The sequence below is a fragment of the Clarias gariepinus genome, chromosome 17, assembly GCF_024256425.1.
Source record: "Clarias gariepinus isolate MV-2021 ecotype Netherlands chromosome 17, CGAR_prim_01v2, whole genome shotgun sequence".
NCBI lineage: Eukaryota > Metazoa > Chordata > Actinopteri > Siluriformes > Clariidae > Clarias > Clarias gariepinus.
This window is the reverse complement of record NC_071116.1, coordinates 22,944,094-22,964,966: the sequence shown is the minus strand read 5'-3', so window position 1 is coordinate 22,964,966 and position 20,873 is coordinate 22,944,094. Positions and strand designations below refer to the sequence as shown.

The 20,873-nt window shown below is 38.4% G+C and overlaps 1 protein-coding gene across 1 annotated transcript; it reads right to left on the bottom strand.

Moving 5' to 3' along the window:
* Nucleotides 1–14,044: 14,044 nt before the first annotated feature.
* LOC128505741 (coiled-coil domain-containing protein 17-like) lies at nucleotides 14,045–20,620 on the bottom strand. Its single transcript, XM_053476317.1, has 13 exons — nucleotides 20,516–20,620; nucleotides 20,159–20,269; nucleotides 19,932–20,034; nucleotides 19,544–19,685; nucleotides 18,757–18,867; nucleotides 18,496–18,626; nucleotides 17,261–17,386; nucleotides 16,754–16,890; nucleotides 16,561–16,640; nucleotides 16,262–16,465; nucleotides 15,377–15,599; nucleotides 14,866–14,976; nucleotides 14,045–14,222 (listed from the first exon to the last, which is right to left on the bottom strand). Exons 1-13 carry the CDS (start codon nucleotides 20,618–20,620, stop codon nucleotides 14,109–14,111), a joined length of 1,698 nt encoding a protein of 565 aa, XP_053332292.1. The 3' UTR covers nucleotides 14,045–14,108.
* Nucleotides 20,621–20,873: the final 253 nt, after the last annotated feature.

The window sequence follows — 20,873 nt, the reverse complement described above, 5'->3', positions numbered from 1 at the left end:
CAGGGGTAAAGATGCTGCAGTTTTTTTACCATTCTTATCTACAAAAATTATTCAGAGGGGGAGAGAAAAAAGTAATAAATTAAAAATATCAACCCTGACCATACTACTTTCAAATTAACTTTTCATTACAGCAGTTTCTCTCATCCGAGCCGTCTTTACAGTCCAGTTGTCCATCACAAAACTGCTGAGTGGTAAGACACACCGTCCCCTCGTCACAGTGCAGAGGACAAGTAGGACACAGCAACTCATCTGATCCATCAGGACAGTCAGGGCGACCATCACACACCAGGACTCGATCAAGACACTTCCTTCTGTTCTTACACAAGAAGTGAGCTAAATAGGGTAGAAGAAAGCAGTTAGAAATTTCAATAGCAGTGTTTCAGTGATGTAATGCTTTGTTTTCATACGTTACCTGGATCTGAGCAGGCGTGTAAACAGTGGAGCTCATCAAACCCATCAGGACAATCTAACGTCCCGTCACAGAACTGAGACTGACTGATGCACGACGACGTGCCTTCACACTTTACAGAGGGACTTTTACAGGCCGGTTCTGGAGTCGATTCAAATTTAGAATCTACAGTGATGACAATGGGGGGAAAAAAATAAATAAATAAATAAAATGTACATGATGCAGTATGAACGACCTAAGCACGTATTAGGAGGAGTGAAGATTTACATTTGCGTCTACAGTCTTCCTCATCCGACCAGTCCTTGCAGTCCGTTTTTCCATCACACACACGACTGTACAGAATACACTCACTTCCATCCCTGCACAGCTTGAAGCCCACAGGACATTTCAGGGTTTCTTCGACTTTGTCACTTTTGTCTAAAGAATACAACCAGAAACGTAACCAATTATTAACTTTATATATGTTGTCCAACATTATTGATGGGACAATATTCATTCAATTATAAACGTGGGGGGTGGGGGGAGCGAAATCAGTGGATTTCCCATGTAATTTAAATGATATAGGGCAACTAACTTGAATCGTTAAAAATTCCTGAAAAAACATGTTGCATGCTTTTCTGTGCACTTAGGAAATGACTGTAGCGTTATCAGGCATAAAGTATGAGTAACATTCCTATATAAAAAAAAATGCTAACTGCACGTGCCCAACATGGAAGTGTAAAATGGTAAAACATCTTAGCCAACTGTTTTAGAATTTTAAAACTGCCAAGGAAAGAAAATCTTAACATGAAGAGTGCGAGAAAAAATTTGGTAAATACTATTCAGCCTACAATGACTTTGGACTCCTGCTTTGACAGCTGTGCATTATTTTAACATTAAGAGATGCTTATGGGAGTAATCCTAGTCAGTTCCAGCCTATAAACTGTTTTGAAAATCAAAATTATAAAAGCGACTAATTGTACAATTTGTTATCCAACAGATTCATTAGTGAATAGCTCTTATTTAGCCATCAGCTTTAAAAAATTAGCTTGAGCTTTTAATGCATAAATTAAATAAAGATAAAGGTGATTTTTATTAAAAAATGTCTTTTAATTAACTTTCCTTAAGTTAAAGCAAAATAGCAGCAATAAAATATAACTATAAAAGCTAAAAGAAAATTTTGGAGTTAAGTTGAAACGTTAAAACCAATTGTCTGTGGTGAAGGGGCGTGGTTAAGTGGCATGGACAGGTTTAAACATGAAGTATGAAGAGCCCAAGTGTGAGGCAACTGGGAAAGGGACACACCTGAAGAAAATATGGCTAATTAGTGTGTTGGGGTGAGCCACAATGCGTGCGTGCAGCTCAAAAGCAAATTGGCGCATGTACAGTATAATTCACTTGTCGCTTCCAGCTCTTCTGCTTGAATTAAGAGAGAAATGATTCCAAAATGAAAAGATTTTGGTCTCGAGAAGGTGTTAACCATCATGTTATTACTCACTCCAGTAAGCCCAAAACCTACATGTCAGAATGTTCACACAGGAATCCATTATTAAATTACAACCGACAATTAAATTGGATCATGACAAATTAATTGCCAACCAATTTGATTATTGGTTTTAAATGCCAATGTTGATTAATCGTTCCACCATGAAAGAATGAGCAAATTTATCATGGAATCAAAAGTGAATGGTGGGATTGATTTTTAAAGCAGCATTGTATAGTGCAGTTAAAAAATAAAAAAATAAAAAAAACCTTGAATAATTTACTCAAACTAATGATTACAAACTCCTAACACCGCAATCTCAAATCAGATTAAATAAATTAATACAAGCTATGACTGGGATATAGAATAGCTAAAAACTCACAGCAATCTGCTTCATCACTGCCATCTACACAGTCTCTCTCTCCATCACACAGGAAGTTTTCCGGGATGCAGTGGGTCTTATTGTCGCAGCGATGGCTGCAGCTCTTGGTGCGTGTGAAGCAGCCCATTTCATCAGAGCGGTCCTGACACTGAGGAGTCCCATCACACACCAGCTTCTTGTCTATACACATTCTTCCATGAGCACACTGAAACTGTCCTAAAAGTAATACAAGAAAATAGCCACTGAGGATTATTACATTGAAAGTATGCCACAAAAAAAAAAAAAAAAGTGTGTATTTAAAGCAATGTACACTACCTCACAATAAGTAATGGATATTATTTACATGAGTTACTTATTTCCTTCAAATTCAGAGCAAATAGGAAAAGCAAAGTTCCCTTTGATATTACTAATCATGTATGAGAAGAAACACCATTTATTAGTTTAATATTTATTACCCCAAAAATTTAGACAATAACAGGGATGGCCCCAAATAAAAAAATTGACAATGTCAGTAGCGGGATAGTAGTGTTTCCACCATTTGCCGCAATGACCGCGACATCGTATGCTCCTCACTAGCCTCATCATGATGATCTGAGGCAATGCGTTCCACTCTTCCACAAGTGCTACCCGCTGTTCTGCCAGGTCACGTGGGGGTGGGGTACGATCATTCAGTGTCTGCTTTAACTGGTCTCAGACAAGCTCTTCGGGGTTCAGGTCAGGGGACATTGATGGCCATACCATATGAGGCACTCCAACTTCCAAGACAAGAAAGTTGGGGGCGTACTAGCGTAATTGGGGGATGATGATGGGTCCTATGTTGTCTCTGAGGTAAGAACGTGCAGTGACTGAGCCATGTACATTAACCAAATCGGTTTTGCGCTGACTGGTGATGCCTGCCCAGACTGTTGCACCCCCTTCACCAAAGCTAACCCTGTGGACCATGTTGACCTCAGCGTATCGCTCACCTCGCCTTCTCCAGCAAGGTTACCCGACACTTAGTAAACAGGACAGCAGACCACTGCTGCATTGTCCAGGTCATATGGTCTTGTGCCCACTGCAAACATTTACGCTGGTGTCTTGGTGTCAGGAGTCACCTGCAACGGTCGCCTGGCATTCAAGCCAAAGCGGGGGAGTCGGTTGCAAATGGTTTGTCTGGAAACCCTAGTACCACTCGCATCTCGAAAACAGGCCTGCAGCTGTGATGTCAGACTGCAACGATGACCAGTACCTAAAGAACCTATGCACTCAGTCACTCGTCCGGCTCCACTCCTGGGTCTGTCATGAACTCTGCCAGTAGTTCTGTGTCTTGATGCAAATCTGCTGATGACACTTTGAAAGACACCAAGTTCACAAGCAACATCTGACTGCCTGCCATCGACCCGAAGGCACGCCATGGCCAGGTGGCGCTGCTCGTCCGTTAAGTGATGTCATGTGCTTATGGCTGTTTGAATGATGAACTTGGAATGACTGACTGACAATACCAGCTTTTTATACACACAGAATGGGTCCTTTCATCCTGAGGACTTGGCTGCAGTTGCTCGATAGTTCAAGACTGGAATTTCCTTCAAGTCTTTCTGATTCTCCAATAACTACCTGGACTCCATATTAACATCAACTGTTATAGCTGAACTTGCTGCCACCTAACAGTATAAATGCAGATCAAGTCCCGCTTTCTATTTCACCTAAATGAGAATGGGTTCCCTGTTGAGTCCGGTTCCTCTCAAGGTTTCTTCCTATTACCATCTGAGCTTTTTCTTGTCACTGTTGCTCTCGGCTTGCTCATTAGGGACAACCTGCTCATTTTAATTCATGCACACTCAAATTCCATACAGACTTTAATTATTTGGATTGTGAAAAGTTGCTTTGCAACAATGACGATTGTTAAAAGCGCTATACAAATAAAATTAAAAAGGTTGTCTTTTGGAATTGGCCCTTTACATGGAAAGCACAAAATGAGGCGTTTCTATCACCCCAATACAATTGCCTCCCTATCCCAAAAAATGTCTGAAGTAATACAAACACCGTATGTATGACATTTATCAAGTCTCACAATATCCCTAACTTATTGTGAGTAGTGTATAATACTGATGGATAAAAACATCAACGGCTAGCTATAATCAATAACTGTTTAGTTGATGGATCTTTAAAATAAAAAGGGTCAATAATCAGGGAACAAAAAGTGGCTACCTTTGAGACATTGATGCTCACAGTCGTCCTCATCTGACCCATCCTCGCAGTCTTTTTCTCCATCACAAAAATGACTGCGGAGAACACACTGTCTTCCATTCCTGCACGTCTTAAAGCCGAGGCGGCATTTCAGGGGTGAAGCTTCAGCAGCTTTGTTGCCCTTCGTATCTACAAATATCATTCAGGGAGGAGGGGGAAAAAAAAAAAAAAAAAAAAAAAAAAACTACCCTGATCATCTTTCAGTAAATTACTTTTAAATAAACAACTTTTCATTACAGCGGGACGTACAGCAGTTTCTCTCATCCGAGCCATCTTTACAGTCCAGTTGTCCATCACAGAACTGCTGGCTGGTCAGGCACACCATCCCCTCATCACAGTGCAGAGGACAAGTAGGACACTGGAACTCATCTGAACCATCAGGACAGTCAGAGCGACCATCACACACCAGGACTCGCTCAATACACTTCCTTCTGTTCTTACACAGGAAGTGAGCTACACAGAGATAGTAAGTAGAGTATATATATAGTACAGAAATCAGTGTTTCGGAGAGGTTATGCTTTTTCTTCGCACGTTACCTGGATCTGAGCAGGTGTGTAAACAGTGAAGCTCATCAAACCCATCAGGACAATCCAACATCCCGTCACACAGCTGAGACTGACTGATGCACAACGACGTGCCTTCACACATTACAGAGGGACTTTTACAGGCCGGTTCTGGAGTCGATTCAACTCTAGGAGCTACAGTGACGGAGTCTAAAAAAGGAAGAAAAAAAAAAAAAGAAAAAAAAAAAAACTGCTCCAGTTTTTTGGTGCCAAAATTAGCATTTCCATGATAGTTTGTTATTCAGGGTACTGACGAACAGATTACTGACCTTGCTGCAATTCACTCATCCCTACAGTCACATCAACAATGGCACTCCCCACTGAGACAGCCTTCATGCGTTCTCCATCTTGCCGTTTCCATAGCGTGATGACATCATTGAGTATAGTCACCATGTAGGGCTCATAGGCAGCGACAACCAAGCCTGGAAAAGTCCATCGTTTACCAGCAGAGTGTTTCCTCATCTTCACAAGACTCATTACCTGCAGTTCTGAAAAAGCACAGGAAAGGTAGGTTTTTTTCCTTTCTTTCCCACCATTAACCCCACACCTGCATGTAAAATTATGTAATTTTTGGAAATTAATCAATCATCTACAATATATAACCATTACAGACCATTTTGCGAGCTCCATAAAAAGCTCTGTGCTTTGAAGTCCAATACAATGTGGCTGATACTTTTGTCCTCAAAGCTGTAGATGGCTTTTGCATTTCCACCCAACAGGCCAAGCTTCATATTAATGATCTGACCATCCTCCAGCCAGTACAACTGACCCCGCTGCCAATCTACAAGCAATTTGTCGATCTCACCACTCGCATGGTACAACAGACTTGAAACGCTCTGATCAGAGAGTCTAATATGCGTGGCACCCACAGAAAGTTCATCACAGGACACCCAGTACAAGTTTCCAGTCTTCTGGTCGACTCGGACAGTGCACACTTTTAAAAAAAAAAAAAACACGATGAAGAAAAACACCAAGTTTATATTTAAAAAAATATAATAACACCAATAAAACAAATACAGGTTTTGGGACATACCAGGTTTTAAAGTCTGTATATATTCCAAGCGTCCCTCTCCAAGCAATTTAACCTTCAAATGACCTGTAAGGTTGCCCCAAATCACCCATCCTCTCTTCCAGTCCACATCAAAAGTCTGAATTTCCTCATCAGAAGAGAAGAGTTTAGTCTTTACAGGACCATCTGTTGTATATTCCAGTGTGTATATGCTTGTGGGTGTTGCATAGGCAAGTCTAAACCCTAGCATATTAGACAGAAAAGAATTAGGCAGTCCATGTCTGGATTCAAATTCATGACTTTTATGATCGAAGGACGAGAAAACTAATGGATTATGACAACTATGACTCAATAAAAAATAGTTTAATTTGGCTGCAGAGACTGATGTGCACAACACCCATAACATACATACATTCACAAGAACCACGCTGCACAGGAAGCTTTCCCTCAGGGCAAGAGCAGGTGAAACCACTAGGACTGGTTAGAGACGGCATGCAGAGCAGACAGCCTGACTTTCTACATGGAGAAAGACCTGCGGAGCAGAAACACATGTGCACGATGGTATTCACACATTCAGATCAACGAAAACAAAATATACCAGCAAAGCAGACTTACCTCGAGGCTGCTGGAGTTCATGATAGGCCGCTAAACTGGTTAGTTCTCCCCTCAGAACAAAACTTTTTTCACTAGGCTGGTTTTCAGGAGCTTGCCACAAACGCCTGTCATCAGCCAAGTAGAACCAGCCATTGAACACAGCCAGATTCTGACCGCTTCGTCCCCTGAGGACCTCATGAAAGGTGTACCGTCCAGTACCATCCACCTTGACTGTCTCAACTGACTGTAATGTTAAACACAAGATAAGAAACCTTTATTAGTCCCACAAGTGGGAAATTTGTTTTGCCACGGCAGCAAGTGGACAGTACAAAGTTAAAAATTAAGAAACAGGATAAAGTAAAATTAAATAAAAGTAGGGGAAATAAAATATATACTAACAGTATAAATGGTAAAAAGTTAAGGGATGCAGCAGTTGTGAAATTCTGGCCTGCACTGATTTTTACAATAATGATTTGGGCGACAGCCGATAGAGATTTACTGTTTGGTATTCATTAGAACCTCTTCAACTAGGAAAAGTTTATTTAATACTCACTCACTCATCTATACCGCTTTACCCTGTATGCAGGGTCACGGGCGGCCTGCAGCCTATCCCAGGAGACTTCGGGCTTGAGGCAGGATACACCCTGGACAGAGTCCCAATCCATCACAGGGCACACATACAGGCAATTTGGGAACGCCAATTAGCCTAACCTACATGTCTTTGGCCTGTGGGAGGAAATGGGAGTACCCAGAAGAAACCCACCAAGCACGGGGAGAACATGCAAACTTCATACACACAGATGGGAATCGAGCCTGGCCGGGAATCCAACCTGGACCCTGGTATTTTACAAATACCATTGGTGGATACAAAGACCATGACACAACCCATACTCACATCCCCTGAACATTTTAATTACCTGGTTGTTGGAATAAATGCAAGTAACTGGAAGCTTCTGCGGTGGTTAGGTGCAATATCAACTCATCAGAAACACTTCATAAACTCTTTTGAGCCGACTTATTAGCCAACTTTATCAGACCATATAAAAAGTTCATAATTTTAGTCATAGACTAGGCAAAGCATTGTGTCATGGGAGCTTCCTGGTGCGCACGTCACGTCTGGTTACTGGTCATTAAACTCTGAGAACGCACTACCAACAGGTTAGCAAATGCGATGATGTATCCTAAAGAATCAACCAGCAGCCAGAATGGCAGAACTGCAATAAAAAGAAAATAACCTAAAAAGTTACATTTGTTATTGCAGTTACCAAAAGAAAAAAAAAAGAAAAAAAAAAAAAAAAGAGCTACTCATCTTCCAACAGACAACGCCTCATCCACAAACTAACACTGATATGCAAATGACATTTGGTTTGCGGTCAACCCCACAAGCTCAAATTACAATAAGACAGTGAAACACTCCTGTGCAGCAGGCAAGGAAAACTTATTATACCACCACCTATTGGATCTCCCCTAAAAATGCAATCAAGGGTTCTGTTCTTGTCCAAATCAGACTGCAGTTAACCACATCAGCCAGGGTCATCAGTAAATGTATATTTCCCTCCACACAGGCTGATAGTAAACAAGGCAAATATCAAATAATGATCCAAAATATAAAAAAATTAAAAGGGTTCTTTTAAAAGATTCTCTTATGCAATAACACTTATACATCAGCTCTAATATGCATACTGAATTTGCTTAATTTGATTGCACCTTTGTCTTTCAAGACGGGAGTTAATCAAATCAGTCCCTACCTTTTTAAAATCGCTTAGCCAATACAACCTTCGGGCTGCAACATCTAACGTAAGGCCTCTCGGTAACTGTGCAGTAACTACGACCAGTGATGCCCTCGAGGAGCCGTCCATCCCAGCTTTCTCAATCGTCATTACAATGTTTGGTCCTTTATTCATCCAAAACATGGCGCTATAAAGAAACAGAAAGAGTTATAGACAATTGATCATAATTAGTTACAAAATGTATATAAAATATACTTCACACCTTTCAGTAGGAAGAAGGACCAAATCTGTTGGATCTACATTTTTGGATGTGACTTTTCCAACAGTGCTACCATCAGATGTTCCTGTATAAATGCCTTTAAGCTGCGAGTTTGTCCAGTAAAGTTGTCCACTGAGCCAATCAACAGCTAGAGACCCAATACCAGTTTGTCCTTAAAATTAATAAAAAAAATTAAGAGCACATTAAGAGTTCAAACAACCTGCAATGAATAATTAAAGCCTTGTAAACAAGGCATAAAAGTTAATGTGCTAGGCAGTTTGTACTGTATTAAGGGACACTAAACTAGTTACAGCCAGCACCTGCAATCATTTGCAAACAAATTTAATTTATCATCCAAAACATGTTGAGTTAATTGGGATGAGTTTAAAAGGCAGTTTATCCACTGCAACTGGAAATTGCACTAGATAAGGTCAGTAATTAATCATTCTTGTGTGGCAATTCACATTTCGCCTGCCCCCACAATCGATTTTATTAATTGTTTTTTTATTACTATTTTTATTTAACATATGCTTCTAGCCGTAAAATGTTTTCCTATAATCCAACACAGCGCACTCTAAATTATCCACACACTTAAAAATATTTTTAAGGCAAAAATAATCAGCTCAGAGTGGGTTACACTAACCTGAATAAATTACTCTGCTCTTCTGATCCCCAGTTTTATAGATGCTTCCATTTCCATCAGCCCAAAAAATAAGGTTTCGTGCAAGGTCAAACACCAGAGCCACTGGGTTAACATCAACCACACTGAGAGTACTGAATGTCTTGCCCTTTACATCAATTATTCCAAGAAGCCCTTTCTTGATGGTAAGAAGTTTTGTGCCGTTTCCTTACAAAAAGAAAAAACTTACATGTGATAATCTAAAGCTTACTGACGAATACTAAACATTCGATTACTTGACAGTACCTTGTGCTTGGCACACGTTACCACCTTGTAGTTGAAAACCTGGGTGACATTGGCACCGAAAGGATCCTTTTGTGTTAATGCACATGTGCATGCAGGGTCCATAAGGCTGGGCACATTCATCAATATCTACAAAGCAGCAAAAAATAAATAAATTTAGCACAAATGCATTAAAACATTAAAACATTTCCTCCAACTGGTGGAGCCCATCACTACACCAAACTAAAAAGGTAACGCACCTACACACTTTGCACCATTTGCAGAAAGTTTCATTCCACTGGGACAAGAGCACAACGCTCCCCAAAGCAGGTCAGTGCATGTGTGACTACAGCCACCATTTTTCTCTCTACACGTTTTACCTGAGAAGTGTAGAAGTCAATGTATACCTTTATAGCCATGAACAATCACTAAAGGTTAAACATTAAGAGGTAAATAGTTACACCATTTTCAGCCATACCACATGTAACGGGCTCATCTCTTCCATCAGAACACTGGGCAACTCCATCACACCTCTCTCTGAGAGTCAGACACGTTCCGTTTGGACAGCGGACATTCAGATCTCCACAAATCACTGACAAGTTTGAACATTAGAATTATTCTTAACTAAAAGGCATGCAAGTAGACATTTTTAAAAAACAAAAGCATCCTGAATGGATACTTTAGCTTACCACAGTCCTCTTCATCCGAGTTGTCACCACAGTCATCAAAACCATTGCAACGGAGACTCAGCGGGACGCAAATACGATTCTTGCATGTCCAGTCACCAGAGAGGCAACCGGTATACTGGCTGCAGTTTAATTCATCAGACCCATCTCGACACTGGGGTTGGCTATCACACACCTCTGACCTCATAACACACGACGTGCCATCAAAACACTCAAAGTTATCTGCAGGGCAGGCTGTAAAAATAAAAATAAAAAATTCACACACAATTAGTTCATTTATTAGATACATCTTTCTTTGAGCAAAACTAACTGCAGAACACAGCATTTAAATACTGAATTTGATAAACTAACAGTTAAAACTACGATGGCCAAAGCCTAGATTAGATAATATATTTATACTTTTCCTTCATTAGATTAGATAATATTTCCCAGATTTCATAAAATAGTTCAGGCTGCTGCATTGTTTTAAGCAAAAGCCTTTATACTTACTGAAAATATCATTCCACAAAGCAGGTGAATGAAAGAAATGGGGAAAAAAGACCAACTTTACATGCAAGTCACAGAATTAATCACTACAATTTTGCATAGAAAGCCCAGTCATGTGGTAGTAACTTTGCCCTGCTAACCACTAAAATGCTCAATTCTTAATTTACAGCAAACAACTATACAGTGGGTTCATCTGGGAAAAAAAAAAAAAAAAAAAAAAAAAAAACAGCATGGTTTATCCACCTACAAGCTGGTCTACACCATCTTTGACCAACAGTAAGTTATTTACCAGTCTTCTTTCCTTACACACTACTTACCACAACTGTTTAGCACATGTTTGCAAGTTTGTAATAGTCTTATTTAAAAAATATACAGCGTGGACCTGAAGTCTGGATCGTTACCTGATCATGCTGCAGATTTAAAACTTTAGCAGCAACGTTTTTATTTAAATTCTGTTCACCCCGCACTGCATCGTGTTACCTTTGTTCCTCCAGCACTGCTCGACTGGTCCCACCATCTCTCAGGGATCAGGGAAGACATCTAGACCATTTGCTGTTCTGGCAGCTAGGTGGTGCAATGAACCTCCTCTAGACATCTGTACAGCTGAGTCTATGACAATCTTTTAACGATAACTAAAGAAATGTGTTTGTTTCTTCTCCTTGGCCCACACACAAATAAGTATGTAAATAAATAAATCCTTCCCAACAGTGTTTGACTGATGGTACAGCCAGTTAGTAACCTAGTGCAAGAATATATTTAATGATAATTTTTTTTTTATTGCAACGGATGGGTGTGTTTGCCAAATGCCCAAATGTAAATGCATTCAATTTGACAGTTTTAAAACAATCTTGGATCTGATAAAAAAAAAAAAAAAAGTTAAATATCAAATCCTATAAAAGAAAAATATGATTGTGAATCCAGACCTTTCAGCCTCCCAGCATTAGAAGCAATAATACATAAACTACATTATTCCTTTTTACCAGATGGTTAAAACAGTGTACCAGTTTAGCATGCGTTTCATGAGCTGGTATCCAATCAGGTCAAGATTTTTTCTACTTGCAAGCAAGCAATAACATGTGACAATATTTTGACATGGACAACCACAATTTTCCATCAGTATCAAGAAATCTAAGAGCACATACAGCAATCCATCTCATCAGATCCATCCAGGCAGTCACCTGCTCCATCACATCTCCATGAGCGGAGAACACAGGCACCATCATCACACTGCCAGTGGTTACTGCCACACTTTACAGCCTCACCTGGAGAAAACAGGGAAAGGAAAGTGAACTGTAGTGCTATCTCAAACGATTAATACCATATAATACTGTAGTCAGGACAAGCCTTGGACCACATGTGAACCTTTCTGGAGCTGAAGTATAAGCTCAGGAACACCTTTTACAGTCTAATTAGCGTTAAATGATAATTAGGTGATTAATTAGTCTAATATTACTGCTTATTAAACGGTTTGCTTATTAAACAAACTATCTAAGCAAATATTGTGGTAAGTCTCTTCAAACAAATGTAAAATGGATTGAGCAGTCTTTATTTAAACTTTTTTTGTTCTTTTTAAACGCTTTCTGGCGACTTTGCTACAAAACAAAACGCAACTGGAACAGTTTAACGGTTTAGCATGACGCTGTGGAAAATGTTACCTGTCGTTAATACTACACTGAAAACTGCTAAAAGTGAGGAAACGTGCAGTAAGGCCATCCCCGCGCCGACTGGGTCCAACTCAATCAGCTTAATGGGGAAACGCCTTTATGGCCTCATTACACTGGACTCAACCAAGTCAAGCCATGAGGGGGGTCGATACTACACACTGCCTGAATCATGGTACCGCCCAGCATTTACTTACTGTATGTTAGTCGTATATTATTATTATTTTATTTATGTATAAAAAAAAGATAGATAAATAGATAAATAAATTAAAATGAATTCTAGTAGCTATTTTTCTCTTTACACTTGGTGTACCCCACTTAACTTTTATACTTCCAGAGTTTTACTACATTCATTTCGGTACTGAATTACACTGCTGTCACTTAATAGTAGTGATGTGAAGTTTGAATCATTTTAGTGACTCGGTTCTTTGATTCTCGTTCATCGAAATGAACGAATCTTTTTTTTTAGTCATTTAGTTCATTTCGTTGTTTTTTTTTAATCAGAAATAAGAAATAAAATGTTGCGTTTTTAATAAAAAATACCCCCAATATGTCTACATACACTAATTTTAGCTATAGTTCCAGTAATGAAAATCACTCACCTTTCGTATCTTCCAGTCTGAGTCGTTCGTTATTTTAAATCTATTGCACCGCGTAGCGTCTATCGGAGTCACGTGACAAAATAACGAACAACTCGGAGTAGAAGAGTCATTAAGAAAAAAATCGTTCAATTCCGTTTCCTGTGTACTGCACTGCATAGCGTCTATCGATGTCACGTGACAAAAGAACGAACGACTAGGTACTTGAAGACTCATTGAGAAAGAACCGTTCAATTCTGTTTCCTGTACATAACCTACGGAGGTTTTGCGATAATTTGCGCATGCGCGCCCAGTAGAAAATAACCGAATCACTCTTCGAGACAACTCGTTCTTCTGAGTCACGTTACGTATCGTTCATGAACGACCCATTAATACTGCTGTCACTTAATAGATAGAAAGATCAATCAGTCTGTACTTCAGTACAGTATATATATATAATTAACATACTGTACTGAACACACACACACTATTCTGAATACAGGATAAAGAGGTATAGATGGTGAGTGATTGATTTAGTGAATTGATAGATAGATAGCAGACACATTTTTCTATGAACATACAACATTTGTCCTGAAGCACACTGCACTATATATATATATATATATATATATATATATATATATATATATATATATATATATATATATATATAAATAGATAGATAGATAGATAGATAGATAGATAGATTGTGAATGTATTTAAAGTTAATTCTAGTATCCTATTTTCTCTAGAAACTTGACAGACAGACAGATACCTATATAATGCATGTATAGTAGTGTAAGATAATTTCATTAGCTGTTTTCCTTATAAAACTTCCTCTCATTAATGACTGGTAGGTGATATGATGTTTATTATAAGTCCATCTCTGATCATTTATTAAGCAGTATCTCTCCTGGTCAATCAGAGAGAGCACATGGGTCAGTAAATAAATAAAGATATACATATTGATATTTTGGAGAATACAGTAACAAAGTAACAAAGTGCTAACTTGATTTTTATATTTAATACAATAAAAAACATTTTTCACCACCATTACCTGTGCCTTTTTTTTAATCAGTAACACGCAATGTTGCATTTTTATTTGTATTATGAATCGTCAAATATGTCCTTTTTTCTCTTCATCTGAAGTCACTTGCAGTGTTTACAAGGTGCTGGCTGAAGGATCATGCATTGGCTGAGCCCTCAGAACGGGGGAGGATCTAATGGCTTCGTGAAACTCCTGGACGCTCAAAGGGTGTCTCGCTAAGGAAGTTTGCTAAAACAAGGAAGCATATAATTAGAGGTACAGTGTACATGTAGTGCAACTCATTGGTTCAGTTTAGTATTAAGCTGTACAACATCATGGGAGCTGCTATCTGGATTTACTTATGATAATTATTTGTGGAAGATGTAATGGAACCTTTCATAAATATTCACAATGGGCTAGCAGAATAGATGGATTTGTAATATTTTACAAATCCATCAAGTAATCCATTATCCAAGTAATAAGCATTACTTAATTTTTTTTTTTATTAATAGAGATGTTATGCTATTGTTGGATAATCATAGTGGGACAACTCTGCCCCCTGCAGTACATTTTGAACAATGCAAAATCCACATTTCAATAAAATTTTTGGAAACGTGCCTGTGAACTTACAGTAGGTGGCATCATTCATTCATTTATTCATCAATTCACTCATTAATTTATTCATTTAAATGACCTGCTTTATTCTTGGCAGATTTGAATTAGATCTAGAGCTTATCAGGGGAGCACTGACTGTGAATTGGGAATACACCCCGGATGAGATACCAGTCCACATACTTTGGTGTCACGGAGCCAAAAACTTGCGAACAAATTTGAATATTTAACGCATTTTACTAAAACTATACAATATATTATTGAGAAGAGAGACACATACCACAGGAGGGTATTGGTAAAGCCCAGCATTGTTGATGCTGATTGGAACAGCGCTCTGAATCTCAGCATCTCTTGAGTTAATGATTCTCAGATATAACTCTGCATTGTTCAGCTACAGTAAAATAAATACAATAATTTTAAAAAAGCATCTTCTTTCACTACTGTTGATGTAAGTATATGTTACACTTGAATTGGGTTTAAGGAATATAAAAAGTGGATATAATAAAAACATTTGTTCCCCTTTTCTATTTAAATATTAAGTGTACATGTCCATGTTGATACTATAATTAATTTATAATTAAAGCATAAATTAAAATTGAAAAGAAAGGTTTTATATTCTGTAAAAAAAAAAAAAAAGCATTGAAAATGTTTTACATAGCCATAAATCTTACTCTCTGTGCAGGTTTGATGATCAGACACATCTGATTAGAAATGCTCAATTCTATAATATACAAACGCACACATATACATATACAATAAATAGTGCACAGAGTATTTGTGGCTGAATGAACCTGTGGAACAGCATTGATTTCTGCCGTTGTCAATGAGGGTTTGGCTGGAAGCAGACGAACGGGTACTTTCCATCTCCCAGCAATCACACGATTGTGACAGTCAAAGATTTGGAGCTTCAGCCAGCCTTGTGGTGCTAAGTGTGTCACTTCATGTCCATAGATATCATAACCTCCTGATGCCTGCACCTGGATCACTAGAGAGATTGATGAAGCAGGCTGGACCCTGGTCAAGAAAAGACAAGTTAATTCTGCAGAGCATAACAAACTCCTTAACTGTTCAAACCTTGTGCTAACACTAAACAACCAAGAAGCAACCAGACTGGAGCAGCAGACTGGAGATCTAAACATGGAGCTAACTGATGCCTACAGAGCATAGAATGGGTATAAAAATGCATCAACCAACAGCAAATGTTGTGGTGGAAATCAAGGAAAGGTTAGGAAGACACAAAAGACACAGCTTGTATGATGGGAAGAAAGATATTATAAAGCAGAACCCCCCCCCCCCACTCATCCTCCCGCCAATGATACTAAGCACCTGCTGCACTATTTTACTGTGCAACATTTCTTGCACTAAGATGATATGCATCAAACTGAAACCTTACATACACCTACATCACAAAACTGATGAGTTAAAAAAAATCACAAAAAACCACAATCATAAAAAGGTATACTGTATTTGGACAAAAAAAGGAACAGCATTTGATTAAAAAAAAGAACATCTTGTTAAGAGTTAGGCATGGCTCTGCCTCTATTATGCTTTGGGGTTTTGTGGCTGCCAGTGGCACAGGAAACATTGCACAGGTAGACAGAAGAATGAATTATTTTATACATATCAGCAAATTCTAAAAAAAGGCACTGCATATAAGAAATGAGCCACACACTTACTCTGGCACTGCTTGCTTGGTGGCAAGGATTGCCTTTTGTTCTGCACTGTGCTGAGAAGAGCTGATAGGATCACAGTAAACTGGAGGTAATATGGAAGGGCTTCCCAGACATACATCCCCACTGTATACCCCCACCATCAGCCGACAGACTCGATACGATGGGCACAAACCCAAGAGGAAATCATAAAATACCATAAAACCTGTCCTGCAGCAAAGAGAAGCCAACATTGCTTCAAAATACATTCCTTCTAATACTCTAATGCAAACATTTGCTAAGGGTTTGATTGACAAGAGACTGACATCGGATCATAGGGACTGGGGTACAAGCCATCTGGTTCTTTCATGATGTTCCTGGTTAAAGCTGGTGATTTGGGTGCCTCCTATAAAAAATGCATAGATATGCTTTGAAAGCCATGTAATAGCAAAAAAAATGCTGTATACAAGTATCCATACTGTAAATCATGTGTCTTTATTTATTATAATAATTTTTTACCAGAGGGGGAAAGGTGAGTGTGGAGGGAGCCATTTTTCTGCTCATAATTTTCTTTCTCAGATGATTAATTTCAATCTCATGTTTTAACAGTTCAACGTCCATCTTAGCAGCTCTCATCTCCTGTTCAGCTGGTCGAACTAAACAAAAGAAGGTGGAAACTATTTCAATTGGATTTCTAAAGCTTGGAACATTCATAATTTTAAAGTATCAGACTATACAGACTATACTGGGCTATACAGTATGATGATATAATCAATACTATCAATACTATAAGAAATTCTACCACTGAAAAACATTTCAGTTCTTGTAAGGATTTTGTTGAACTGAATATACTGTAATCGAAAATATTTCAAAAAAGTATTACTGAACCCATTTTTTGTTTCGGAGGTTGTTAATAAATCTAAGTAACTTATCATACAAACTGTTTATTGGAGAAATGTCTTTAAGCTATATCGATGAGATATTATTATCATCATTATACGCCCGCTATTATAAATCAAATATTACAGTTTTGAGTTGCTCTTGATTTTCTCTTTTTTAACTCCAGTTTCATGATTTCCTCTTCCAAGTGCTGATTTTCTAGCTCTGTGGACACAAGTTCTTTGCTCAAATATTTTCCTTTGTCCCTTTGACCTGCAAAACAGTATATTATTATTATCCCATCATTATCAAGTGACGTTGCAGCATAATAGCAATAATACAAGGAGCGTTCAAGTCAAACTGGGACTTGCGATGATATTTCTTGATATTTCTCATAATAAAATAATAATACGTTTATTTTATATAGCGCCTTTCAAGAGACTTAAGGCGGCTTTACAATAACATAAATATTTATACATAAAAAGAAACATCTGAAAAACAACGAAAACAAAATACAGATAAACATGAAACCCGTAGCATTTAAAGAAGACATTTTTCAAGCACCATATGGCAATGAGACTCTTCAATGGAGAAAAACATTTGAATGTTGCAAATGTTTCATAGAAGGCTGTACAACCATGAATGACAATCCTGGTCAAGATGGCTGGAGCAGTTGTCCCAGTGAACAGTCAGTGAGTGAAATGCCTGTTCCTTGAAAATCAACTGATAACGTGTCACCCACCTGTGATAGAAATGCATCTTTATGTGGAAACTGTACACACAATTATTTACTAACAGCCCTTGCACATTACAGGAACTCAGCCTTGTTCAGAATAACAGAACACAGTTATGAGAATAAAAAAATACCTTTATTTCTGTATATCACCCCCTGCTACACTAATGCATTCATACCAGGATCAGATTGTCTGCTTCAAGTCTAAAATGCTGGCCTCCCAGGAACTCCTGGAATTAATGAGCTTTCCTGGTTTGATCACCATTGGCATTCTGTTTTTGCAGTACAATCCATGACCTCATACTGCCCATTGCACCACTTGAACATTGCAGGAACCCAGCTGGGAGTTGTTGCCACATTCCCAGTACAATCCTGATTTCGTTTCAAGTGATTTTTACATGGTTGGGAAGGAGTTCCTGGGAGGCCAGCATTTCAGACTTGAAACAGGCAGTCTGATCATGGCTCAGGCATACTAAGAAACCTTTCTACCTTCATGGGATCCAAGCACTGGTGAAACAATGGGATAAGTGCATTAGTGTAGCAGGGGATTGTTTTTTTACCCTTATAACAGTTTTGTGTTGTTCTGCACAATCAAAAGTCAGATTTGACTTGAGTGCTCCTCATATAAGTGTGGAGTATTTGCTCTTACGTTTGGTCTTGGGCAGAGGTATCTTCTCAGCCTGCATTTCTAATTTGATGGCTGCGTCTAACAAATGCTGCAGGTGAGCCAGGATTTCAGGATTCTTTCCTCCACTCTGGAGATAGGAGATGTGAAGGGTACTGTGGAATGGATTATCACATTACATGGCTGAATAGATAAAGTTCCAGTTTGCTTTATGACTCAGATTAACAATAATGTGAGTCACACGAGTGCGGTTGATCCAGGAATTTATGAAGAATTTTTAATTACCTGATTTCTGTAGAAAGCACTCCACAGCTATAGACAGGAATGTATTCTATTATTCTCTCCTCAGTATTTGCTGCATGCAGGTTTGAATGACTTCTCTGGTCAGTATTCTGCCTGTGAGATAATATTTAGTGCTGCTATTGATGAAAAAAATTTAGGAAAATTCTCCAAAAAATTGCAAAAACACACCCTGACTGATTTAAATATTATACAATAACCAAAAACAGAATATACAAAAAAAGCAGAAAAGAAAAGTGAGAAAAAAAAATCCTTGATTTTGTCCTTTTTCCCCTATTTTTTTTATTGGCCGAGGCATAAACAAGCCTATTAGATTTTCTCCTATTGTGACCTCATATAAGAAGAACCTCTCCTCCATCTTATTGCTCAGTTGTTCATCCGACTGGGCGTGGCTCGTCAGTAGCTCATTTACATAGACACTGAAACAGCGCATTTGGAGGAGGAGTGAAGGCAGTATGAGGTATGAAAAGTAAAATGTGAATTTCAGCTGGAGCATTTAGACACACATACACACACACACACTGAGGGAGCTCTGAGACATGTGTTAACTTGTTGAAGAAATAGTAAAATATGGGACCTTTAATTTTCATGATTGATTTTGTAATAAAATTCTGTTTAGCGCTTTTCACTGCTCCTTATAAGGGAACGCACAAGCAATGCATAGCTTAAACAGAGGGCAGGATCAAGAAAGAGAAATAACTAGCAATTAAATATCACGATGCCATAGACTGCTTGCGATGAGTTTGAAACCCTGATCATTTTGCAAACAAACCCATTCTGCTGTAGATGATCCATTAGCGACTGCAGTGACGCAGTGTTTCTCTGCTCGTGTTCTTTCAGTTCTAACAGCGTTCTCTCGAGTTCAGCAACTTTTCCATGGTGAGCGTCCAACTCTTGCAGTTTGTACTCAATCTCTGCAATCAATGCAGAAATAAATGTTGGCGCTTTGAAATAAAAGACTGCTTTGTGTGTCGGCACAATCCCTGCTTCACCCAATAAACATGCTTTTATTGGGCTTTAGAAATGTTGGGCTTATTATTCTAAATGAACACACACTTTGCCTTTTGACAGGTTTTTTAGTAGCACTTTGTACAATTCTTTTTTTTTTTTGCTGACATTCCTTTTTAAAAGATATTAAATACAAAGGCAAACTGTAATACCTTGTCTTTGCATGTCCAGTTGTTTGTGCCCATCAGATAGCACTGCAACTTCAGCCAGGTCTCGATGAGCGTGATGATCTTGTGATCTTTCAGAGTAATCTGTCTATTCAAATATGCAGAGTGTTTACACATATCCATCCTGAATTCACTATAAATTTAGATTAAAAAACGTAATTAAAAATAAAGTGCTGTGAACATTTGTTGGATCGGTTATGTGTAATTCTCACAGGTTTGCTGTAAGGGTCATTTTGTGATGTCTGCACGCTCTTAACAGCCTGAGTCTCAGACAAACTCTGGTGCTGCTGATGCCTCTTGATCATTTCTCTAATCTTCTGACTCTGACAAAGATTTTCTAATCGTTATCACCGCAACATTAGAAACATCTTGTTAAAAACCCAAATATGTTATTGAACATACAGTATAAATGTTGATATATGATGGTGTAAAGCTTTGTCATTACTTTATATAAAAGTGAACATACTGTATGCAAAAAATCTCTAACACATGCATAAACAGAAAACTACCCTTAAAATATAAGAAAGCAATCCAGCTGTTTTCAGTTTCTAGTTTTAACAGAATAGTACCTCTGATTGAGAAACAGCTCCGATACAAAACTTCTCCTTATGTTTCATCAGATAATGCATGGACCTGAAAGTCATATTACATTTTGTACAAATTAATGGATCCATAATGTGGAGGAAAGGAATTAGAAGAAGAAGAAAAAGAAGAAGACGAGAAAGTGTGTTGTGAACAGTCTCCAGGCACTTTGTGTGCTGAGCTGCTCCTGACAACCAGAGGCAGGGTTGCCATATTCAGCATATTCACAGAGAAAAACACAGCTTGTCTTGTTACTAGGTTTTAAAACTTTCCCACAGTGAAAACTTTTACAAATCACTGACACCAGGTGCATCTCTTAACAGAAACTTTCACAAAACAAATCAA